Source organism: Hippocampus comes, unplaced genomic scaffold, assembly GCF_001891065.2.
Source record: "Hippocampus comes isolate QL1 unplaced genomic scaffold, H_comes_QL1_v1.1 scaffold147, whole genome shotgun sequence".
In the NCBI taxonomy this organism is placed as follows: Eukaryota; Metazoa; Chordata; class Actinopteri; order Syngnathiformes; family Syngnathidae; genus Hippocampus; species Hippocampus comes.
Window position 1 is genome coordinate 3,746,196 of NW_017805009.1, and position 25,386 is coordinate 3,771,581.

General features: G+C 41.7%; 3 protein-coding genes across 11 annotated transcripts; 2 read left to right on the plus strand and 1 right to left on the minus strand.

The window, feature by feature from the left end:
- The first annotated feature begins 707 nt into the window (after positions 1-707).
- On the plus strand, positions 708-15,382 carry git2a (G protein-coupled receptor kinase interacting ArfGAP 2a). Of its 8 annotated transcripts, none has more exons than XM_019862006.1 (21): positions 708-1,076; positions 4,242-4,375; positions 4,696-4,808; positions 4,913-5,018; positions 5,103-5,189; positions 5,417-5,547; positions 5,620-5,714; positions 6,233-6,278; positions 6,558-6,563; positions 6,645-6,696; positions 6,777-6,849; positions 7,297-7,394; positions 7,478-7,589; positions 8,117-8,259; positions 8,359-8,508; positions 9,607-9,855; positions 10,549-10,638; positions 12,383-12,465; positions 12,541-12,732; positions 14,257-14,320; positions 14,417-15,382. In XM_019862006.1, the coding sequence occupies exons 1-21, from the start codon at positions 1,025-1,027 to the stop codon at positions 14,627-14,629; spliced, it is 2,289 nt and encodes a 762-aa protein (XP_019717565.1). In that variant the 5' UTR covers positions 708-1,024; the 3' UTR covers positions 14,630-15,382. The 8 variants fall into 8 exon arrangements, with proteins under 8 accessions (XP_019717565.1, XP_019717574.1, XP_019717601.1 ...); XM_019862015.1 differs by having other exon boundaries at positions 6,648-6,696; XM_019862042.1 differs by lacking the exon at positions 10,549-10,638.
- A 543-nt stretch (positions 15,383-15,925) lies between these two features.
- tchp (trichoplein, keratin filament binding) lies at positions 15,926-20,526 on the minus strand. 2 transcript variants are annotated; one of them, XM_019862077.1, is made up of 13 exons: positions 20,216-20,526; positions 19,746-19,940; positions 19,015-19,210; positions 18,876-18,932; positions 18,621-18,689; positions 18,312-18,482; positions 18,118-18,230; positions 17,982-18,048; positions 17,644-17,816; positions 16,769-16,850; positions 16,487-16,652; positions 16,221-16,357; positions 15,926-16,118 (listed from the first exon to the last, which is right to left on the minus strand). In XM_019862077.1, exons 2-13 carry the CDS (start codon positions 19,934-19,936, stop codon positions 16,086-16,088), a joined length of 1,455 nt encoding a protein of 484 aa, XP_019717636.1. In that variant the 5' UTR covers positions 19,937-19,940; positions 20,216-20,526; the 3' UTR covers positions 15,926-16,085. The 2 variants fall into 2 exon arrangements, with proteins under 2 accessions (XP_019717636.1, XP_019717643.1); XM_019862084.1 differs by having other exon boundaries at positions 16,221-16,355; positions 16,488-16,652; positions 20,197-20,522.
- Positions 20,527-21,545: 1,019 nt separating this feature from the next.
- On the plus strand, positions 21,546-25,261 carry gltpa (glycolipid transfer protein a). Its single transcript, XM_019860506.1, has 5 exons — positions 21,546-21,776; positions 22,921-22,979; positions 23,539-23,672; positions 23,762-23,912; positions 24,578-25,261. Exons 1-5 carry the CDS (start codon positions 21,674-21,676, stop codon positions 24,758-24,760), a joined length of 630 nt encoding a protein of 209 aa, XP_019716065.1. The 5' UTR covers positions 21,546-21,673; the 3' UTR covers positions 24,761-25,261.
- Positions 25,262-25,386: the final 125 nt, after the last annotated feature.

Here is a 25,386-nt window from a genome sequence, read left to right on the forward strand (position 1 = left end):
AATATTTTACAAAGGGACGTAATGATAAAACGTCACTTGTGATAGCCTATACATAGTTATACATCCGGAAAAAAAATCCATATAAATTGTATGTTCATTTTAAATGTGATTGTGTCATATAAAAAAGAAAACTACATTTAAAAAACAGCGCAGGTGAATGATGCCTAAAATAGGATCGCCTGCTGCATTTAGTGGGATAATCAAAATTGCATATTTCACTGTTAATCCAGCCATACAACTATCACGCCATTTATAACCTTTGCCTGTAATCAGCACGTCTGTTACCACGTGAAGTCATTCATTTAGGATGTTTGTCATTTTACAAATAAAATTTAAACGAAACACTGGCACAGGCACACGAATGCCTCTCAAGTTGACCTCATTCAACCAGGTCATGGACGTGATACTAGTACTGTAGTACCATCTTGCGTCTGATCTAACTGTAGCATCGCCACTAAAATCTCGATTGAACCCCACAAAGGAGCGAACAAATCATCCATTCTTTACCCTCAGCTGTGTATGCCAGGCTATGTGCATCACAACAAAGTCAACAAAACTGAATAAAGACCCTCTTTTTTATATGTAATGTGTAATAAGCATGACATTGGACAAAAAGTATGAACTATATTGAAACCATAATCTTTACATGATTTAAAGGGTATCCTGACAGACTTAGCAGAGGGTTAATATATAAACTCCAGGCAGACTGAAGCTCACTGTGGTGTTGCTGCTGTCTGTCTACCACAGACCGCAGCGCGTCCCATTAAGCGGGCGTACTGTTGTCGACGGGCCAGGTGCTAAGTCAGCTAACTTTAAGTGACTCGGCATTCAGTGCTGAAGGAGAATGGCGTTATAATGGTTTACCAAACAGCCTCAATCGGACGTAGCGTCTCGGTGTTTGGGGTAGCCTTTAATTGGCTAGCTTTTAGCTAACACGGAAGGCATCTCCAGGGATTCATCAATGATCAACGTGCGTACTTCCAAGATACTGAGCTAATTTCTGCAAGCATTTCCGCTGTTTAGAATGTCCAAACGCATGAGGAACACGGAGCTGTGTGCAGACTGTTGCGTCCCAGGTAAGTGAACCTTATAATCGAACGGTGTCAGCATTAGCTCGTATCTGTTCTCGAAACGTTGAGCGACGTGTGGTTTCCTGACACTCAGTCCACTAGTATCACACCCCGTGCTTCTCATTCTAATCGGATTATTAGTGCTCGGCCCAGCCACGATACTGTCTACTTTACTGTTAAATGCAGTGTGTGACAAGTTTAGTGTTGTTGACATCTATCCGAGCCCCCAGGGGAGGATGCTATTTGACCTCAAGCGGTCAGTTCTTGTTCAATTTCCGTCTGTGGCCGTGTTGACATCAAGACGAGCCAGTGTTTGAAAATAATATTACCATAGAACATTGACTCATATTTGTGAATTAATACATTAGATGAAATTATGTTATCATCCCCCTTTTCGTTTTATTTTTTTTTTTATTTTGCTTCCTAGACAGTAGATCCCACGCGAACGTAATTTGTTTGGCTACAGATCAATGGTATGACTCAATTTAATAGGGAAAACCATCAGGTATAAATGTTTTCCTTAATCCGTTGTGAAAATAAATGCAGCAAAGTATTTACAATCAAAGATGTACAGAATTTGAAATCCAGACTATTAACCCCTTCATTCTGTGTGAAATCCCCTTTTCTGTAGTTGTGACGTGATGTTTTTCAGCAAGCACAGGAAGCCAAACAGGATGCTGAATGAATTGACCGAGTGTTTTCAGTTCGGAAGTCTTTTTCTGAAGGGGATATCCTATAAGAACTATACATTAAAACACACACAGAAGCACAAATTATTAAAATTGAAAATGTATTTGATTCCTCAAGCTTTAGACCCCATTTTTCCACTCATCCTGACATTCTTACGCTTTAAGGTCTCCACAGCAGCTGGGTTTACTTGCCCCTCCCTTGCAACTGTGACCAGTTGTTGGCTGTGAATATTTTTAGATTTTCAAGATCTACTATTAAATTTAGCAGCACTTGTTTGAGGAAAGCGTGAAGGAGGCCCACCAGCGGAGCGGTCTTGAACAGTAGTTTGGATGGGACTCTAAACTACAACCAGACGGCATGAATGTGACGAGTAACCGCTACAGATGTTTCCACTATATTTCAGCAGTTGTCCTGGTGCAGCATCAGCCACTCACGTGGCTTACATTTTGTTGCCTGTAGTTTAGGGCCGGCCGAATTCACAGTATTAATTGTGAATTACACACACTTATAATTATGCAGGTCAGGGTGGTTGTTTTTTTGGATAGTGACTCTCAAATCTAACTCCCACTGTCAATGTCAATCAACAATCAATATCACATAATTGATCACTTACAGTACAGTTATGACAATCCCTAATGTGATACATACAGATTATGTAGAAATCTGTATCTGCATGCCAAGCCCTCCACTCTCTGTTCCTTATGATAGTAAGGTAACATGCTAATACAGTGATTCCCAACCATTGTGCCGTGGCACATTCGTGTTCTGTGAGAGATCATCAGGCGTGCTGTGGGAAAGTATCCAATGTCAATTAATTTGACATAAATAACTGTTTTTGTTAATTTATATATGCCCACCACATGTAAGAATAGTAAAAAATCGAATGCTTTTCCACTAAATGACGGCAGGTACATAATTAATCCCGATAACCATTTTTGCTAAGTGGTGTGTGAGATTTCCATTGTGAAATGTGTGCTTTGATTCAATAAAGGTTGGGAACCACCATTGTAAGAGGCACTTTCTGAGATGGTTGTTGAACATTATTAATTATTACATTCAAAAACTCACTACTCAACTGTATTTATAAAGCACTTTAAAACAACCACCGCTGTATACACGGTGCTGTATATGGAGCAACAATAATTCATACAACACCAAACAATAAAGCAATAAATTAATAAGACAGTAGAAAGCACAAAAACAGTCAAACTAAAAATCACTCTCATGCTGAGTCACAACCAAAGAATAAAAATGAGTTTTAAAGTGAATTTTGAAGATGGGCAATGAGGGGGCTAGCTGAACGTTCAGTGGGAGGTCATTCCAAAGAGAGGGACCAGCAATGGTAAAGGCTCGATTCCCTCTGAGCCATCGCTTAGTTCTCGGTACTTCTAATAGTGTCTTTTTTGTTCAGTGAAACATAGATCTGACAGTCATCCGCTGAGCAGTGGAAGGGAATACTCTACCATATTTCCTTAAGATGGAACCCAAAGTGAAAACAGCAGAAGCCCCAGAATTGAGCCCTGTGGAACACCACACAACAGTGGGGCAGTTCATGACTCAGAGCAACCAAGGCTAACACATAAGGTTTTGTCAACTAAATAGGATCTAAACCACTCAAGGGCGCTACCACCAATGTCCACCAGGTCCTGCAAACAAGCCAACAGAATACTGTGATCCACTGTATCAAATGCTGCAGTTAAATCTAATAAAACCAGACACACATAGTCGCCAGTGTCATTTGGTTGCCATTAAAAACTCGTAACAGGGCTGACTCTGTGCTATGCATCATCATGAAACCTGAGTGGGAAGACCTCCAAGACGTTATGTTCATCCAAGAAAAAATTTAATTGCATGTGCACCACTTTTTCCAGAATATTTGAAATGAAAGGCAGCTTGGAAATGTGCCTAAAATTTGACAGTACATCTTGATCAAGGCCAGGTTTCTTGAGCAATGGTTGCCCCACAAATATGGGGAACTATACCAGAAGACAGACTGCTGTTGATAATGGCCAAGACCAATGTACCAATACTCGGGAGAACCACCTTAAAGAAATGCAGAGAAACAGAATCACAAAGGGAGCCATATGCCTTAGTCTGGCGAACCACATCCTCTAAAAATGTCAAGGACAGAGCTTCAAAAGAGTTTAACACAGCTGAACATGGAAAAGGAACAGAGGGGTCAAATGTGATATTTGAAACAAGAGTCCAAGCTGTAGAGACCTTACCATTGAAAAACTGAAGGAATCTGTTGCACATTTCGGGTGAGGAGTCTGAGCGAATAGGCTGAGGGGGTTTAAGTATGTTGTAGCTGCTCATTGTGCTTGTTTTCGTTAGCTTGGTAAGTACAGTATGTGATTTGCATTAAAATTGTAATTTAAAAAAAAAGGAACATTTGGTACTTGTTTAGAGTGGATGTCTTTATTTTATATCTCACAACGTAACAGTTAACAGCCAGTAAGTAGTCTGTTCCCTTCCTCACAGAACCCCGCTGGGCCTCAGTGAACAGAGGGGTGTTGATTTGTGATGAGTGCTGCAGTGTTCATCGAAGTCTGGGCAGACACAGCTCACAAGTCCGTCACCTGACGCACACACCATGGCCTCCTACACAGCTACAAGTAACTCTTTTTACGCTTACAGTTATTTTATTTCCTCTTGTGTTGTATCATTTGAGCCACATGTAGTACGACAGCACACCTTGAGATTACTCATTTGTTTTGTTGTTTTGTGTGAACTAACATAAATCGATGACTGCACATTTATACACAACCTGTCAAAAATTTGCAGATTCTAATTCAATAGCATGAGAAAGGGTCCAAACTTTTGACTGGTAGTGTGCATACAAGTTCATTGCTTTTGGCCGGAATTAGAAAGTGTTACAACATTCTTCTGAATCACCGGAGCAAAATTTTCCATGTTTGTTTTTCATTTCATCAAGATGGTTCAGATGTTGTACAGCAATGGCGCTAATTCAATTTGGGAGCACTCCCTTCTGGACCCGGCATCTGTGATGAGTGGAAAACGCAAGGCCAACCCCCAGGACAAATTACAGTAAGTTGTTCTGATTTGAAACTTATTAACGTGTTCCCTGCATGACGTTCACTGCTCCTTACTTGTCTCTCTGTGAACTGTTTCATTTCATGTGTTCCTCATAGCCCCAACAAGTCAGAATTCATCAAAGCCAAATATCAAATGTTGGCGTTTGTCCACCGAATGCCTTGTCGGGAGGATGACAGCTCAACAGCCAAGGATCTGAGTAAGGTGAGGAGAAATACTGCTGCTGCTCACAAGAAAAATATAACATCAGGTCATTGGAAATCTAATGTATTTTCTTCTTTATTCCAGCAACTTCATTCAAGTGTTCGCACCGGAAATCTCGAGACCTGTTTGCGGTTGCTCTCTCTGGGAGCTCAAGCAAACTTTTTTCACCCAGTAAGGTTCCCTCCAATTTAGATGTAACCTCCTATAGGTTCCCAATGAGCCTTAGTTTGAGGCTGTCGTCATTCCCTTGTCATCCGCAACTTCATCAGCGAAACAAAAATAACATAAAAAGCCCCCATTTTTAATCATCAGTCACTTTCTGTTATCCAAATATTAACTCATTTAAATTCCTATTCTTGCTGAGCTTTGCTGAGTCGAACACATTCTCTGTCTTCAAGGAAAAGGGAAACACTCCCTTGCATGTGGCAGCAAAGGCAGGACAAGTCTCTCAGGCTGAACTGTTAACTGTTTACGGCGCAGATCCTGGAGCCCCTGATAGCAACGGCAAAACGCCCATTGATTTTGCGAGGTTAGTCACGTCATTATTACGCGCAAGCAAGTCATGTTGGTTCCACTAGGGTTTGAATGCGTGTCATCTTAGGGAGGCGGGCCACCACGACCTGGCAGATAGACTGGTGGAGATTCAGTATGAGCTGACGGATCGGTTGGCCTTCTACCTGTGTGGGAGAAAACCAGGTGTGCTGCAATTTCTGTGACTCGCTAAGATTCAAATTAAAGTGATACAAATGATGCATATAGAGTAGAAAATATTGAAAATATTGTTCATTTTTTTGGTGATGTTACACATGTGGCTCTCCATCCGCTGCATACAGTGGAACCTTGCCAGATGCTAATTTGAATGCAAAAGTTTTTCGTTTTTGAACTTTAGAGGCATGAGAAAGCTAATGTATAAGTTTGGCATTGATTTTAAAATGTAGGCATTATTGTCAGCAAGCCTTGAACACCAGCGAGTGATTTTTGGGGGGTGCTAGCGAATAATCATTTTGATTTCAATTAAACCGATCTCAGAAAAACTAAGCAGGAATTAAACACCAAAAGATACTTTCATGAAACTCATGTTACCTGTTGTTTTCTTACGTTTGACACTTGCAGTTTTCGTTGCTGATGATCAGAGATCTGTTGAGCATGTACTGTATGTGACTTTCCTACTTTTGAGTTTGAGAAGTATGCAACGTTATTCTTGTTCCCTTAAGATCATAAAACCGGGCAGCACTTCATCGTTCCTCAAATGGCTGACAGGTAAGCTAGTAAACGTCATATTTTCTTCCTGAGTGGTTTTAACTTTACTTGAAACTGCAAAGCGAGGCTTTTTCACCAGCTAGGAGTTGTCTCAGCTTTGAAGTGGCTTGTTGAGACTCGCTGAAACATTGACTGTCTGCGTCTCAGGAAGCGAAGCACCTACAAATATGTCACACTAAACCCATTTAGCCTTTATTCTTGTCCTAGAACTAGCGCAAATATTTCTTCATTTAAATGATGCTGTTCGTTTTTTTCTTATGCGTTCTGTTGATGGATTAGGAACATGTAAGTATGATCAAATGGCATGCAGATGAATGCTCGCCCTTAGGTTTCAGCAGCATGTTGATGAATATTATTTCACTGTAGCAGTTTAGATCTATCGGAACTGGCCAAGGCAGCAAAGAAGAAGCTACAGTCAGTAAGTGATGGCACACTTGACAATATTTTCCACTTAGTCTCTTTCCACGTTAAAAATCCAATGTTGTTACTCTTTTGCAGCTAAGTAATCATTTATTTGAAGAGCTGGCCATGGATGTGTATGATGAGGTTGACAGGCGAGAGACTGATGCAGGTAACGGTTTCCGCAGAGCCTGTTGGACTGTAAGATGTAAAAAAGTAACATACAGTAAAACTAAGAGCTACTTGGTTTACTTAAAAACACCTTGATATTTTTCACTGAGTACATACTCTTACAATAATAGGACAAAATCACTCTGAAGTGATGGCAAAACAGAGATGTATTTATTTATTTGGGGGGGGGGGGAGCAAGCCTGACAAATTTGTAGATTGTTGTTAAGATTGCTGTTGGTGTTGTGGTGTACACAGGCATGAGCGAGGACACTCATGCTGAGGGAAATACGCCCAGTATGTGTAAAATCTTCACTTCATTAATGCGTCATACTTAATTTTATCATGGGGGGGGGGGGGGGCGTTTGTTGTGCCTGTGTTGCCGGTTCTATTCACTCCGATATAATAAAACCCACACTGAATTGATTTGGTTTGTCACACTCTCTTGAAGTGTGGCTAGCAACACAGAATCACAGTGCCCTCGTGACGGAGACAACTGTGGTGCCTTTCCTTCCTGTCAATCCAGAGTATTCATCCACAAGGAATCAGGCAAGTTAGCATCGCATCATTTTTTTCTTTCCTATTTCCCATACCGACCACATAATGCTGAGGGTTTTTTTTTTGTCTTTTAGGGACGCCAGAAACTTGCTCGATTCAATGCACACGAATTTGCAACTCTTGTGATTGACATCCTAAGTGATGCAAGGCGGCGACAGCAAGGGAATTCAGCAGCCAACTCCAAAGGTGAGTACTTAAATCCCTATTTCGACCGTACTCCATAGTTTACTTCCTACTACTTTATTATGGCTGGTTAGAAATTGTGAATGGGTACCAAAACAACCGTCCGTACTGTACCACCAGATGCGGAGCTGAATTCTATTTTATTTATTGACAGAGAACCATCACTTCCATCTAAGGATCAGGAACACAACAATGTTCTCCAAACAAGTCTCGTCGTCTTCTTGTAATTAAAAGCCATATGCTAAAAAGAAAGCACACAAAACGTTGGATGTACCGGTGCCACATTGTTGTTTACTGTGTCACATTCCTTTTCTGTTGACGACAGTAGATTGCAGGGTAACACTACGTCATGCTGCTACGATGTCACATTATTTGCACAGTTAGTTATTTACAAGCTGGCCTACATGCAAAGTCGGATCTGGGCTTACTGTTTCAACCTCAACTGGGATGAGCAGAGCTTTTTTTTTTTGTTTGACACAAAACCTTGAGCACAGAAGACCTAATTGCAATGTGTGTCTTTTAAATTACAGATAATGTGGAACTCATCTTGAAGAACATGTCTGGCAGGCCATGCAGTGACAGCCAGGATAATGATCAGCCCGACTACGATAGTGTAGCGTCCGATGAGGACACAGACCAAGAGCTTCCTTCAAGTAAAGGAGATAGGACCAAGGTGAAGCGCTTGTACTTTCTCACAGTGAAACCATGAACGTCAGCATGAGATAATCGTGTGCACCATCCCAACAATGGATGCTTATTCTGATCCCAACAGAGCCTGGACTCTGACCTCTCTGATGGCCCGATCACCATGCAGGAGTACCTTGATGTGAAAAACGCTCTCTCAGCCTCCGAGGCCAAAATTCAGCATCTCCTGAAAGCCAACAGCAACCTGAGCGATGAGCTGCGACTGATGCAGAAAAAGGTATCCGCCGGGCTCCAACAATAAGATCACTAACCTCACCGAGGGCCAGGACTGAGTCAGGGTGGGGATATGTGTGTGTGTGGGGGGGCCACAGCGGTCCAGCCTGTGCCATGTAATTAAGCCCTGCGTGACTACGTGAACAGGAAGGCTGCTGTGACACCCTTCTGCTCCACCCTCCCTCTCTTGTCGGCCAGCATGCTCACTTGTAGTCATCCGAAGAGGAGGAAATCACTCCAGTTCATTTCACAATTGACAAGTCTTTAATTCTTTACGAATGTTGTCAACTTACTAACAAGAATGTTTGAAAATGCATGTTTGTTTGTTTGTTTTAATCCATTACATAGGCGATAATGACTAATGTGATTTGTATGTGTGTGTGCCTTGCTTCATCACATTGTTATGTGCTCTTAGTCATGTTTTTGAACATTTCGGACAGATGGAATTTGTTTTCCAAATGGGTCATAGAAAATATAGACGTATCATTTAAAAAAAAATGTAATTTAAGCAATGTGGCTCCGTTTATTTTTGCAAATGATCCATTTGGGACTTAGATTTTACTTATTCTACAAAAAAAAAAAAAAAAGATTACTTTTTACTGTTTGGACAGGAAAGGTAGTTTATTTCCATCAATGTGATATAGGTCATTCTCATTTGTCCAGTAAATACTCAGTATAGTCTTCTCACAGCACAGTATTGTAGGAATCTCTAAAAGGAATATTTCGATCCGGCAAACATGTACATGATCGAGTTGTGGTCCTTATATCATGTGATGAATAGATTTTTCTTCCAATCTTCAACATGAATCCATATCCAGTCCGGTACGGATGTAGTGCTGCACTACGGTATAATCCTGAACATCAGTGCCAAGAAAACCTCTTTCTTTAGTCCATTCCTTAAACTTCATTGCTGTTCACGCTTGATCTGTGACGGCACCTCTGATTCCACTTCCGCCTGCGCACTCAGTCCTTTGCTTGCTTATCACTGGCTTCTCTCCACGTAAAGCTTTAAAAGAAAGACGATCCTCCCGTGACGTGAAGTGAATGACGGCTTGCTTTTCTGAGAAGCACCTCTTAGTGTGTTGCTGACCGTCTCTTCCAGCTGCAATCTCTGCAAAGTGAGAACACCTCTCTTAGGCGGCAGGTCACAGCCAATATCTATCAGATCCCCAGCACGTCAGACTATCCCGACCCCTCCGCTCCTTCAGCCCTGAAACGCCGGCAATCAGCTCGGGCAAGTCGGCCCATGAGTATGTACGAGACCGGCTCGGGCCTGAAGCCTTATCTCCCTAAAGGGGAAAGTCCTTACCCAGAAGAGGCTATTCCCACCCTGCATCCCTTCCCACCTCATGTAAGTAAAACCTGTTCCCTTGCATCCCTTCGCTTTTTCCTCCCCACTGGCCCCATTTCACCTCTCCGTGTCTTCCATTCATTCCATTTCCTTTTCTTTTCATTGTGGGCTTCTCTAAAATCACAATTGCATCCTCTCACACTTCATCTTGTCCGGTTCTGATAAGGCAACAAGGCCGTTACCGACATACAAAGTACATGTGTTGTTTGCTGGTGTGCCTCTTGTCTTTTTTTTTTTTTTTTTAGACATTCCATTATTTTGTACTTGCTTGCAGATGGTGTTATCGTGATTTAATTTTCAGTTTTGTACTGTCTTTTATGTTGATGAAGCATTAAAACAACCATACAAAGACTGTGTTTTTGTACTGCATGACAAACTCATCAGCTTTTCTTCCCGTTTGGTTCAAATGAAGATACTTTCTCTTCCAGAGGTGATTTCAAAACTTTGAAAGCAATATGGGCTCAGTAACAAGGAAAAGCTCGGTATGTTTATTTTTTATTAAGACCGCTTGAGGTTTTTTTTTCCATTAAGGGTTTTCTTCCATTTACTTAAATAAGATTCTTTAAATTACACCTCAAACCAAGTCAAATCCTTTTGAGTGCTTGAATTAGAAATAATTGACAGCTTTTTAGCTTTTACCATTTAACCAAGATCTTTTGTCTCCCTAAAATGTGATTTGGATCACATCTTTAGAAGGAAAAGGGCCCTTTTATGACCGCATCTTCATCCCTCCTCTCATTTCCGTCCACCCTGTCCTGGTCCAAGGATGAAAGTAATCTAAAGGTTAAGTACTTCCTCACGCTGGGGGGGCTCACCTTGCGGGACGCAGCAAGTCCACTGGGTGCTTTCATCACCTTCCTTCTGCCTCACTCTTTTATCGATCGCTGCTCCCTGCCTGCCAATTTGCATGAGCCACCTCATCATCAAACGCATGCCTTCATCAGCGTCACTCACAATGGTCAAGGAAGAAAAAAAAAGACATTTATTTGGAATAGTGGTGAATACAGAAAATATGTCGCAAGATGTGACAAACATCTGCTTAATTTGTCGAAAATGTTGCATACCCTCACTTGCCACAACATTCCTGTAGGTGAACCCACCCAATGTAACCTTGTACCCAATTTTGCGTATTAAAAGCACTGACACCTGAAAGGTGTTTTTACCCAAATTAAAAAAAAAAAAAACATAATTCTACACCATTGCAAATGACAAGAATAATAAGGCATATGGCGCTGTCAACTGATTACCTGTACACTGTCAAGAAGTGTGAAAATTGGCTTTTCTGCATTATCAGCAAAGTAATAAGTTGACAAAACGGTCCCTTTATTGCACTCCAATTTAAAAAGAAAAGTAAAAACAACTTGCCAAATTGTTTTGAAGCAAACAACTTGCTTGAGTTGTTGTGCTAACTAGCGTTGTTGCCCGAAATGTCACTAATTTATATTTTCAAGTTTCATCTTAACCCTTTCATGCACCCTGTAACCTGATAACACGATAAGCTGTCCACTGTAGTAACCGCTGTCCCCAAAAGGGTTAAATTACCGTTTTAGCCCAAAATAACACCAGTTGTCTTTTTTTTTTTTTTTTGGACAGCGTATGACCACAACCATCAAGACTGAAAAATATAAGCTCACCACTTTGTAATACGATCCACCTTCTACAGATCGATTAGTGGTGAATACCAGTTAATATTTTTTTTTCTTTTTTGTAGCTTCAGTGTCAAGTCATGGCGCTGCTGTTTCCAACAATGCAAAACCACTTTGCGCAGTAAACCAGCATGATCTGTCTGGATCTGATTTCGAAGTGATGATCCAGGAGTTTGTGGCTTGCGTCTAAACATATCTGGTGTAATTTCATTTTCGGCCGTGATCCAGAGTCGGCGTTTGTGCTGCGCATGTATTCATACTACAAAGTCAGGGAGAAATAGTGTCTCTGAGGTTTGATCGTCTGTGCTTATTTTCCCGTTTTGTTTCGATGGTTATTTTATGAAGCCATCTGGACTTTCTCATCCCGGTTGTGAGCTCTCTTCGCAAGAAAAACAAGCCTTTGTTTCACAGTATGTCATCTCATGTAATCATTGGTGTCTCTAGACGAGGATTTCAGTCTTATTTCTTCTGGCAAAGTGTAAACCTAATTGGTAAAAGATGCAGCATTGCGCCCCCCCCCCAGCTCCCCAAATAATGGTTTTCCATTTGGTGTCAGCGATTGTGATTACTTCATGCAGACTAAACAATCTAACTATACTAGCGGTAATCAGGGAAATGGCTTTGACATTGTGCACTCTTCCTTTCCAGCTTTATGAGCTAGTTTCAGACGTCTTCTGGACTAGCTTTTATTTGTTTTTATCACAGTTGTGATTCGAGCACACTCTTGCTGGCAACACTTATAAACAATCATTGCAATTATAACTATTTTTTTTAATTCCTTAGTGGGGTGAGTATGTAGGAGCAGTCACTGTGTGTTTTCACCACAGATGTTTCTAGTTTATATTCTCAATGACGTGCGCCATCAATCGCTTCCCCTGCAGGCCTCCAAGTTAGAGAAGCAGAGCAGCATGCCTGAAAGCGACTATGACAATGCATTCATCGACTCTGAGGTGGACGATTCCGGGTAAGATTGTCAAACTGTTTTATCTCCGTTAATAAGACGTTGAGTGCAAGCCCGAAAGTCGCGTTCCCGCTGCAGTATGTGCAGGAGAGGGAGACTGAGGAACAGTGGCCGGCTTGGGGAGGGCAGCTCCATCCCTGAGTTGGATGACGCAGAGGTGGAGTCGGACGCGACACTTCCCAGCACCGAGGACGTCATCCGCAAAACCGAGCAGATCACCAAGAATATTCAAGAGCTCTTGCGAGCAGCTCAGGATAACAAACATGAGAGGTCAGAAAGATCCAACGGGTTTTTGTTCAATTTCCACCGGACTTCATGTCAAACCTCTTGCATCTGTCGTTCTTCTGTCGCCTTCCGTTTTGTTGACTTGTCTGGCATCTTCACTCCTCTCCTCGCACTCGGCGGCCTCGGGCCTCATGCCTGTCAGCAGACCGTGTGAACGCGAAGGCGTGCGCCGCCTCAGGCACAGTTTGGGATGTTTCAGCACTCTGGTGCCCTGGGCTGAGAAGCCCCCCGCCCCCCTTCATCCACTCAGCCTGCGATCCCCCGAACTCTCATCCTGGTACTCTGGCCTCTGTCCCTGCCTCCCAGGCACAGTTTGATCTTCCTCCGCCTCCGCTCTTTCTTCCCTCTCTTACCCACTAATGAATTATTACCCACAAACAATATTTCTTACCATCTGCCACTATAAGGGTTTGATTTGATTCATGGTTCGCTTTTCATCGGCATGAGTTTGTTCGTTTGGCCATTTATGTGTTGGTATGCTGATCCCTAACATAACATCTCTGTCTTACACTTAAGAGTGCTGTGAAAAAAGAATTTCTCCCCTTCCTGATTGCTGTGCAGTTTGCATATTTATCGCACACAATGGTTTCAGTTCATCAAAGCAGTTTGAATATCACACAAAGACAACCCAACGAATTTAAGACAATCTAGAATGTCACGTTAAACATTTTGGTCAGCCTGTTAAACGTCTGATGCTTTGCATTTTCCGAATTTCTGAAGCGGAATGAAAGGTCACCTTGATAGTAGCCAGGCTGAGGCTGGCATCCTGCCACCAACTGGTTACAATTGATGTCCATCTGCTGTGGGATTTGGACTATGATGCTCTGGTTCCAAGGGCGAAAAAAAAATCCTTGGAGACTGAGCTATTTGCCCGTTTAGTGGAAAATGTTTGCATGGGAAACCCATTTAACATGTTCAGATGCTTTTGCAGGTGCATCTCAATAAGAATATCCAAGAAAAGTTTGATTCGAAAGGTGACATTTATACAGATGAAAAGTATTTTGCAGAAAGCCATTTTTGGACTAATGTCAGTCATATTTATTTATTTATTTATTTATTTATTGACGTGGTAAATTTGAGGTCTTAGCTCGCTCTAAACTCAGTCGTCGAAACTAAAACCATGAAATATTTCACTCTGTACGGCAAGATTCTCTAGAATACATGCACTTTACTATTTGAATTAAACAACTAAAATACATTTTCCATGATATTCCAATTTGTTGAGGTCGAAGTCAAAGCTCAGTCGAGTTCACTTATAGGTCTTGATATTGTTTTTATCGTTGTTTCTCTTAACATCTTTACAACAATGGAACTCTCTAATGACAAATGTTATCCATTTTGTTTTTGTGTTTTGTAGTGAATATGTCGGAAACAGACTTTTACGCAACTCTAAAATCTGCACCATATTGCCTGAAATGTTGAGCATGGATTTACAGTAATTCGACTTTCGATTGCACTGTGTTGTGACTTGACAACTGGCGTGTAATTGAGCATTTTTATCTCACACAGCTTCATACCCTGCTCAGAAAGAATACATGTGGCTGTGACAGAAATGGCTGCACTCTTTCCAAAGGTAAGAAAACTGTTCTGAACTATCACGATATAAAAGAAAAGACAAGAAAACAATGACATCTGCCGCCTTGGTGCCCGTTTTCACTTCTCTCCACAGAGGCCGCGCTCCGAAACTGTGAGAAGCTCTCTGCGCTTGCTGACTTCCAGTGCGTGCAGGCTTCAGAGCGAATGCAGGAAGGCGGTGCCACCAGAAGGCTGCCCAGGACCGGACATGCAGCTCGTCACCCAGCAGGTCATCCAATGTGCTTATGATATCGCCAAGGCGGCCAAACAGCTTGTCACCATCACCACTAAGGAGAACACCAACTGATAGCGTGGCGACACACTTTGGCTTATATTTAGTTTATTCTGGTTTTGTTTTCATCTTTGTGGTATATGCATGCCTTCATTTATTTAAAAAAAAATTTTTTTTTGGTCAATTTGGTACAGATGGGACTGTTTACCTTCTCTGAGCTTTACAACAAATACTGTACCCGTAATAGCACAATTGAACTTAAGGTGAAATAAATGTTCTTTAAATCCTCTTACGCCAGTAGGATGAAGCACAGTACTCGGAAATCCATCCAATACCGCATTGTACTGTAAATGTTCCCTCATTAAGGATATTCGCATATGCATACGCATATTCTCCCCATGTGTCAGATTTGCTGCACACTTTTTAGGTCTGCTGCCTGGATTCTCCCATTGGCCGATATTGAGGGCTGCTGAGAAAATAAGTGAAATATTTTAGAATATCAAATAAAATGCTGGAGGAGCATAACTGGACGACATAGATTTGTGACGAGGCTATAGCAACGCCCGTGTAGTGCCATCCCTGCAACGATCGGTATAACTTCCGGATCCACGACGCAATTTTCCAAATGGATCTCTATGGAATTCACGTCTCGTGAAAATTTCACGATGCGTAATTTAGAGCGACCCTCAGAATTCACCGAATCATGCCTCTTTGGTGGTTTGCGCACAAATTTTCACATGGGAGGTGTGTCAGAAGTCTGGATGGGAGAATCCCCACCCCTAAAAAGTGCACAAGCCAGGCATGTAAAATTAAAAACAAAACAAAAAAAAGTTAAGCGCATTGTTGGGATCATGTTTTGTTGCTTCCTTTCAGTTCTAATTTACACGTAGTTGTGCAGCTTTGCAGTGCAAAAGTTTGTGGAGTGGAAAAGCTGATGTCCCCGATGTACCCGTCTGTGTAGCCAGTCAGCAGTGCGCCTGTCGCCGCCTGTCGCATTCACGAAATCTGGGAATGCCTCCGACGTTCATGTGGTCCACCGTTAAGAAAAGGTTTCTTCTCTGCACTATGATGCAGTCTGTGTGCCGCTACAGTGTTGGCATCGTTACAACTAGAGCTAAAAACAATGTGTAAGTCCACATGTGTTGTGCTCTGATCTGTGTTGTGTTGTGCAACATTATCAGATTGAGCTGTCCATGTCATGTTTCCTGATTGTTTAGCACAACTTAATGTTACTGAATGGAGTGAGTGCAGGGAATTACTGTACTGTATATGAAGCAGCTGTTTGAGTTGCATTTTGAAAAAAATAATTTTTTTAAATAAACTTAATTTATTTAAAATGCACCTTCGAAAGAGTGTTTTTCATAGACAACATTGAATTCATGGAAGAATGTATTTATTAAAATTAATTCTACACATTGAAGGTACAAAATATACTCTTGAACACGTTGACGTGACGAAGATGGCACACAGGCCTGTTCGTAAGGCAATGACCGTGATTTTAAAAAAAGAATAAATAATGTTTTGATGTTGCTCATGTCCACGCTACTCGAGGCTTACTGTATACCTGTACCTGAAATGGAAGGGAAAAAAAAAAGTTTAGTTGGTCTTTAACATTTAAGAGTTGAAAGTTTCCAGCCAGAGCATGTTCACTGAATGTTGAGTTTACCTTTGGCGGGTATGCGTTATTGCTTATCCTCTGCTTTATCGCCCCCTCATGGATGAAGTGAGCATCCAGCTCCTCTTGAAGATCCTCTATCCTGCACTGCTCCTCCCACTGTTCTTGGAGCTGCTCCTCCTCCTCCTGCAGGATGCAAACGGCACAACTGCATTACATCGCCAAATAATGTACACGAGGTATCTTCGTTCAATGGCCTGATCAGTCATAACAATTCTAACGCAGCGATCCAAATCCTGAGCGCCAATTTCTTTGCACCTGCTCTTTTCTACGGCGCTGCTCTTCTTCCCTCTCTTGGCGTCTGAGCTCTTTCTCCAGCTCAAGCTCCTGGATCAGTTCCTCTCGCCTCCTCAGGGACGCTAATTGCGCCTCGCGATTTTGCCGCATTTTCAGCTCCAGCTGCTGCCGTCTTCCTACAAGCACCTTTTTTACAAGGCAAACACAAGAATGCTCATTTAGCTTTTTGTGACTTGTGTAATGTTTTGCAATGGCCCTGAGAGATTGTGACATCAAATTTGCTTTGTAAGAATCAAGTGCACCTCATGCATGAGTAGTTGTCTGGCTTTTCTCTCTCGTTCCCATGTTGCTTCTCGTTTCTCCCATAAGCGCTGCGCTTCGTCCCTGAATTGGAAGGCACGTTAAAATGTGCAAGCGAAGAAGGCTTCGTTTGGAATCATTCACTCATTCCCTACTCCCTAATTACTATACGGTAAGCCACCACATTCCTGCGGTTTGGCAGCCGCAGATGTCTCCCCCCCCCAACATTCGTATTTTTTTTCCCCAGTGGAAAAAGCACAGTGAATATTTAGTGATGTTTTTTGGAAGAAATTTGGAGTTTTTAAATTCAGATAACACACACACACACACACACACACACACACACACAGACAGACAGACAGACAGACAGACAGACAGACAGACACACACACACACACACACACAGTATAGATGCCGACTCAACATCAGCTGGTGGATTTCTGTATTAAGTAGTGACCAAATATGTTATAACATTACGTCGTTTTAAGATGTTTATTTCAAAAAGTCATGCAAACAAAGCATTTTATGTCCATCTTTGTTGCTCAACTTCAAGAAAATTTGGCAACAGGACATTCATTTGTCTCTTGCTGAAAAATTAAACAATACCCCAGGAACAGAAGATCTTTTGTTCTGTATCAGCAGAATGCATCAATGGGATGTATTTGATTTTCTAGAGATAATTGTTGCTCACTGCTTTTCGTTCCATTGTGTGATACAATGACTGCACTATGCAGGGAATAACACACTCGCTACGCATTCAAACAGCACTAAAAATGGGCGGCAACTCATGACATAGAGCACTAAGTAGTGGAGAGAGAGTGATTTCGAAACACAAGCAAAGTCTCTTTTGGAGAGCCTGGTGAAAGCTGTTGCTCACCTGTGTAGGAAGTCCAACTCGGCCTCCCGCTCTCTCTCCAGCTCAAGCTGCTCTTCAATCACACGAGTCATCCAGGCGGCATCGGCAAAGACCCTTTCTCTTCGCGCCCCCTCCATGCTAACCTTCTCTTGCTCTCCTTTAAGAAAGGCTGCCAGGATTTTATGGTCAGACTCCTGGAGGGTACGAAGGCATACACAGCGACACTTTTGAAGTCACACATCAGATACATCTTCCTTCTTCATTATTCCTGACCATTGCAGCTTTCACCAGTGTTCGCATAGTTGAGCAAATTGTTGATCACATATATTTCTTCGATAAGCGACTATTTAAAGACTCACCAGCTCTTCCTGCACCAGCTGGGCTCGCCTCCTAAGCTGAGCTCTATATTGTCGGACCAGGAAATGCCTAATTGAAGAAATATTCAAAGTTTGCCACCAGCCTGAATGTCAATGTACCGAAAAGCACTTTCCTTACTGCATTTCAGCCTTCTTGCGCCTTTCCTCAAATTTTCTCCTCTCGACCTCCATCTTGTCCACCTCCCATAACTTGACCTGAAAAGCTTCTTCTTCCTTCTTTAAATGAGTTGCCTTGGACAGAAAAAGAAATGATTTGAACTTTACTCGTACCATTTTTTTCCTCCACATCTACTTTTGTTGATTTGGCAGTACCTCTTCTTCCATCAATCTCAGTTCTTCCATTTTTTGATGAAGTTTCTGTGCTTTCTCACGCTCTTCAAGGCTACCATTTTGGTCAGCCTGTTTGATCTTCTCAAGGTCTTTTCTTCGGGTCCTCTCACATTCGTTTTGAAAGCGACACATCTCCTGCGCCTCCACTTCTTGCTGCACGTTTGAAGAAATTAAACATTCAACTACAAATTATGGTTGGAGCACAGAGGTCAGAATATATGAAATTGGAAACTGAGCTCACGAATGACACAAGAAAAACGATGTAACGACAACTTTTGCCGGCTATCCTACCTGTTTCTTTTCAGATATTAGTAGTTGCAATGGGTTGACAATCTGATGTTGCTGTGAGGCCGTCTCAGCCTATGAACAAATTAAAAGCAGAGAAGAACTTCAGCCCATGGACAGAATAGATCTTTGAACAAAACCGGCAAACGGGTTTATCATTTACTAAAGAAAGACAGCATTGTTTATCACAGCTAGAGGCAAAATCATTGTCCGATTTCTTTTGCTTTTCCTCCCCACCACCACCAAAATCGAACTGGCTACCTGTTGCAATTCAGGGTTGTTTCTTTTACGGTGCTCCTTGAGCAGTTCCTGTGCTAGCTAGGGGTACAATACAAGAACAATAATGAGCATAACACACAGGCAGAAAGGAAATATGCTTCTAACAATTGACTTCATCTACCTTTTTTCTCCTCTCATCTCTTAAATGCTGCGCATCTGCTTTTTTAATTATTACACCCCTGTGTGGTAGCAAAAGATCCAGCTCTTTGTCCAGTTGCTTTTGCTCCTCGTCAAGCATGTGCTTGAGTCGCATCCTGCGGTGTTCCAGACTGTTTGCTTTGTCATCCTCCAGCTTCTGTTTACAATATGCGGCCATGCTGGCAAAGCACAGACATACATTTTTGCCTCAGACTTCCGTGCTTGCAAAACATGGATAAGATACACTGTTTTGAAATAGTTCAACTAACTTAGGCCAAAAGCTGAAGAACACCCTGGATGATTAATACAGCATCTCGACAATCATATCAACATTTTTCCCTAAGATACATGTTTTTGGAATGTTGGAGGAAGCTGGGGTAGCTAGAAAACTCTTGAGGACAAACCTCTAATTTTTTAGTTAATCAATCATTGTTAGCTTCTCCCAAATCTTGATTCTCAACCATATCAATATACTTTATTTTGGAAATTCTCTGCTTCATGCGTTGTTTAAAGATTTTGGGGAAGTATCGTGTTTAAGTGCAACTGTGCCTCAGTGCACAAAGCAAAAGTCTATAATGGCAGGCATGGATGAGTGTGATTGGTGTGAAATAACTCGATGGCCCTGACCTCAACTCCCCACCAAATACATTTGGATGAAGTGGAACAGAGACAGTGAGTCAAGTACTGTAATGACATTTGTTGTGTGCTGTCTACCTCTGCTCGAACGAGTGCCGGGAGGTCCACTCGGTGTGGAAATGGGTGCGGACATTCTGGTCCCTGAAATACTTAGCATTGAGGGCCAACTGTTCCCGCCTCCGACATTGTTGCTCCCTCTTCCAGGCCAGCTGTATGCCAAGAGCCCTTTGCCGATAGGGCACATATGTAGAGAGGGTCGGCAAAGCCATGTACCTGCAAAGACACACTGACTTAACGACACATAGGTAACTCCTTCCTCGTTCCATCGACGTGACGTAGCTTCTGTTTTGCTTGCAAACGCATCCAACAGACAACCGTTAGCGTACCACATATTTAACAAAACACACTGAATATATATTTTCTTAAACATTTGGCTCTAAAAACGTCAGGTGATATGTATTTTCTCTTGCGTTCACTTCAACCACAGTTTTGCAATAAAACGCAAGCATATTCAAAACGGGCGTTATACCGGAGTCATCCGTGCTTACCGCCGTTAGATTGTAGTTCCAGTTCCTGGTTACTCGCTCCTAGGCTGGTACGGAAAGAGGGAGAGACCAAAACGTGCAAAATAACGATTGGCCTTTCGGGGTGTTCGGAAAAAGAGAAAATCATTAATTGAGAGAAAAACAAAATTTGGCTCCCTCCCCCAGCCCATCATTCGTCTCTAAAATTGTTGTAAATTACACCACTGCACAACATTGCAGCCTTATTAACAGTCTCGGGACAACCAAAAGCAAGAAATATAGATGGCCTTTAAACAAAGACTATATTTGTTGACAATGTTTTAACACCTATTTCTTCCTTTCTTTTCATTCATATATTTGCCCATGTTTCTTAACTTGTGCGCATGCTCGATGGGGGAAAAAAAACACTCTAAAAAGCTATACCGCTAACACTCACACACAGTCTGACAGTGACAGTGCTTCTGCTGCCCCCTATTGTAATGGGTGTGGAATTACACTTTATGACGTAAAAACGCATATTGTCCTGCATCCCCTCGAGTCACTCACACGTACCCATTGCTTGCTGTCTTCGGGCAGTAGGCGGGGTACACCCTGAATTGGCTGCCAGCCAATCGCAGGGCACACATAGACGAACAACCATGTGTGCTCACACTCACACCTAGGGACAATTTAGAGTGTTCCATCAAACCTGCATGTTTTTGAAAGTGGGAGTAAACCGGAGTACCTAGAGAAAACCCACGCAGGCGCGGGAAGAACATGCAAACTCCACACAGGAAGGCCGGAGCCGGAATCGAACGCTACAGCACTGCACTCTGAGGCCGACGCGTTAACCTGTCGATCACCGGGCCACCTTGGTTTTTTTCATTTTAGCAAAAAAAGAAAAAATTGTGGAAAATTTTTAATTTTTCTTCACTTTACACAGAAATCACAAGCATGTTGAGTTCATTCAACTTTGTTTCTTTTTTGCAGTAACAAATGAATACATACCCAGTTTCTCACTCAAAGTCAAGTGGGAAAAGGTCCAGCTCACCTGTCTACATCGTAATGAGGATAAGTGATATAAAAAACTAATGGTCAATTACAGTGAATTAAAATTCTAATCAAGGTTGTCAGTCTGACTGTAATTCTCCTCAAATCCCTCACCTAAAAAAACTTGCTGAAGTGAGACTTTTACAAGGAATTGGTCATTCTGAATGGTCAAGCTTTAGCAGCAACAATTGATCCCGGGTTTCCCCTTTTTTAAAATCAGGACACCAATAAAATGTGTCTATTGTTTGTATAAATTGATTTTGTGTGTGTGCGTGTGTGCGTGTGTGTGTGTGTGTGTGTGTGTGTGTGTGTGCGTGTGTGTGTGTGTGTGTGTGTGTGTGTGTGTGTGTGAGAGAGAGTGTGTTTGCGTCACCCAGTCTCATGGTCACTGTAAGTCTATCAGTCTGTTACCTTCACCTCTGAGTGGACAAGCAACTGTGCAGGCGAGACACCATGGCTCTGCTATTGGAGCACCAGTTCAGACCATTGCCAGCTGACAGACAAGTGGAAACCAGACCTTTTCTAGAGGCTGCAACCTACCTTCCACCATTCATTGGTAAGTATGCTATCATGTTAGTAGAAGTGGTATCATTTGATATTATGCAATGTTGTTGATTCTGTCCTAGAATTAGAGATATAATTTATTATGTTTATGATTTTTAGGTACGGGACTAGACGGAGTGTTAACTGTGACTATGCAATGTTAAAAAGTACTTTTGCATTTAGGTGCTTATGACTGTTTGGAATTCAGAAAACGATCTCATTGCTTGCTTTGTCGAGTGGATGCAATTAAACAGTTGTTTTTTTCCTCAAACAATAAATTATTTGGATCACATTTCTCTTCATCAAGCTGTCTCCAATTGTTTTATCATGCATAATTTAATTCCCTGCCCTGGATTTGAAGTTGTGAAAATGATTCGTATGGTATTGAGTTCCGCTTGCCCATTCATGGGCGCAGGGCATCTTTGTGCCACTTCATTCTGTATTAATATGCCAAAGGTTGTGTATGGAAATTGCTACGTGAAACCTTTTAGAGGAACAAAATCTGATGTCAATACTGAACACTTTTCTTCTTGTACCTCATTGTTTTTGATGACCCAGAAATCTTTTGGCCATGACCCATTACTGGCTCACCCAGCCATGAAATGAGGTTATGACTGGCACTGTCTGGTACTTATTTTTTCATTTGATTTGAGAGACGGCAGACATGAGGGTTCCTGCTAAAGATTGAGGCATTTGGGGCAAATTCTACTTTTTGGTGGATTTGTTTGCTTTTTTTAAAACATGTAAAGCACATTTGCAAAATTAATGTGGGCCTTGCTGAGATATCTGGAAAGTTAAGTAAAATTCTGCTGTATTTCCCAAACACGACATGCCCTCATGAGCAGGAAGGAATGACTGACAAGGCCTGAAAGAGTCCCGTGAGTCGAGCGAGCCCTACGTGGGTCCACATTCTCATTGTTCACTTTCCTGACACCAAACACTCCACTTGTCTAGTAGTCTAATTCAAGAACAACGAATGGTACTACTGTACTAATGGGTCTATGAAAAGAGACACTATAGCTGGTCCATTCTGGTATTGGTTATAAGGTTAATCACCTGTGGTAAATCCTTCGTCACTTTTTAAAAATGCTTGCATGAATTGAAAATGAAATTGAAAAGTTGAGTTCTCTAAAGTTTTGGATGCAATCTGTCCGCAGACTGTCTTGGCCCGACTATCTTTGCACCCATCAAGTCTGACATATTAGCGAATATTACAGTAAGTACAAGTAAAAATATCGGTAAGTCAAATATAGTTGTGCTGACTTTTCTGCTTCAGATGAAAGAATATACATGGTCAAGGATGGCACATTTGCTGATGCGCTTCAGTCACTTAAGTACCGCGAGCGGTAACAAAAAGCACATCCATGCAAGTCAATAACAGTATCCTGTATCATTACTGGTATCGGCATTTTTAGCAGATACTGTGCCTCTGTTGTCATGCTCCAATACTATGACACAGATACCACTGTGCCAGCCAAAGACAGAGAGCTCTATTTTTGTGTCAAGCGCAAGTCTAGCACACAGCACAGTTTAATCGTGCATGTGGGTGGACTTTTTGTTCTGTGGTATACTTTGTATTTTCACAGACGAGTACAATAAGAAAGGGGAATTTGGGCATGAACAAGGCTGACTACTACTCTTATTCCCTTTAAAGTCGGCATACTAGATGTGCACAGCCTTTGACATTGTGGAAGCAGAAATAGACTCGCTGGAATCCATGCAGAAGATCGTAACATACAAAATAAAATACCGTATATTTGTGTTCAAATGTTTAGAAAGTCAAGGCTGTCTATGACACTAACCCAGGACGCTTCAGGACCCTCCAACAGATTTTGGAGGTCGAGAAGGAAATGTATGGAACACAATGGCCCAAAGTTGGAGCTACGTTGGCACTCATGTGGCTGAAAAGGTTTGTATGTTTAAATCACGTGTGTAACACATACTGTCATGCTTCAGTTTATGAAGTGAGTGCTCATTAATCTCCTTACGTATCTCAAGGAGTCTACGCTTTATCCAAGTGTTCCTTCAAAGCCTGCTGGATGGTGAAAAGGATGAAAACAACCCAAATCTCATTCGAGTCAATGTGACCAAAGCATATGAATTGACGTTGAAGCGATATCACAGCTGGTGGCTTCAACAGCTTTTCAGGGTGAGTTCTGAGATATCGACTCACAAGCCTTAAAAACAGGAAGAGTAGATGTGCATAGTTTGTCCATACATCGGTTTTCGAAGGGTCTTCTACACATTAGGGTTATAGGTGAGTTGGAGGTTTTCCTTGCTGACTATCACATTCACACCTATCGATAATTCAGAGTGCTCACTTAACTTAGCATGCGTGGTTTTGGAGCGTGAGAGAAAGCCAAAGTATCTGGAAATACCCAAGCAATATGCAAGCACGATAGATCTTGGAAACTCTACACAGGAGGATCTGAGTTGAAATTTGAACCAGGAAGCTTTAAACTGGTGCAGAGCCTATTGAAATCCAATATGTTGTAGAGAGAAGTTTTTTTTTTTTTTTTTTTTTTTTTAAAAAAAAAAAAAAAAAAAAAAAAAAAAAAAAAAAAGTGAGGTGGTCCAGATTTTGCCACAAGGAAATGAGCACCCCCCCCCTTCCCTCCCTCCTCCTTCCCACCTTCCGGTCCTGTCCTTCCCCTGCTGCCTCCTGCTGCTGTCGGTCTTTTCCTTTGATTGCTACCACCACAGGTGCACTGAATCGCATTGTATCTTCTTAGTTTGCTAATGTTGTGTTGTTGGGAGCAGAATAGCAGAATAGTGTTATGTTGGAATAGAATTGACATTTGTGTTTGGTTTTAGGCAGCTCTGTTTGCTGCCCCGTACAGATCGGACTTCTTGAAGGCGCTCTCCAAAGGCCGCGAAGTCAAGGAAGAGGAATGTCTGGAGAAAGTGAAAAAATTCCTGATCAACTTCTCTGTTACAGTCGATGCTATTTATGAGATGTATAATAAAATGAATGCTGAGATTGACTACAGAGTTTGAGCGCAAAACAACCCATTGTCCTTCTCTGCTGTGCTTCGCTTTAGACTTACATGGCCTTAAACAACTTCGAGTCATACTAATGTACTATCTGTGCACTTTTGTGTCGTATCTATGCTATCACTCGATTATCTCAGCGGACATAATGGTAAGCACTCAAAGCTATTGTTATCCATGTGACTTGCAATGCCTGAATTTATGTTCTGTTGGCGTTATTGGTTGTGGGCATGTTCACTCAGAATAGAAAATAATATAAAATGTCTAGCATAAAAAATATACAGGTACTCTCCGTGGATTCTAATGTGTTCAGCTATGTACTTTAGTGTGACCCATAACCTGCAAATGGACGTTATGTAGCATTTCAAAATACCTTTACACATTTTAATAAATCCCAAAAGCCTCAAATAGCCTACAGTAGTTTGAAACTTGGTTGAATTGTGCAGCCTGCAAAAGCATGTTATAGATTTGCATGACATGCGAACTACTATGGACAATAAACATATGTGCAACATTTTGTTGTTTTTCTGTCTGTTTCAATTTTGTGGGTAAGCATTTAGCATCAATAGCTTACAGTTTAATCTATTGGTGATCACTTTCTTTTAAATATTTTGTTGTTCTTCATAGGTTTT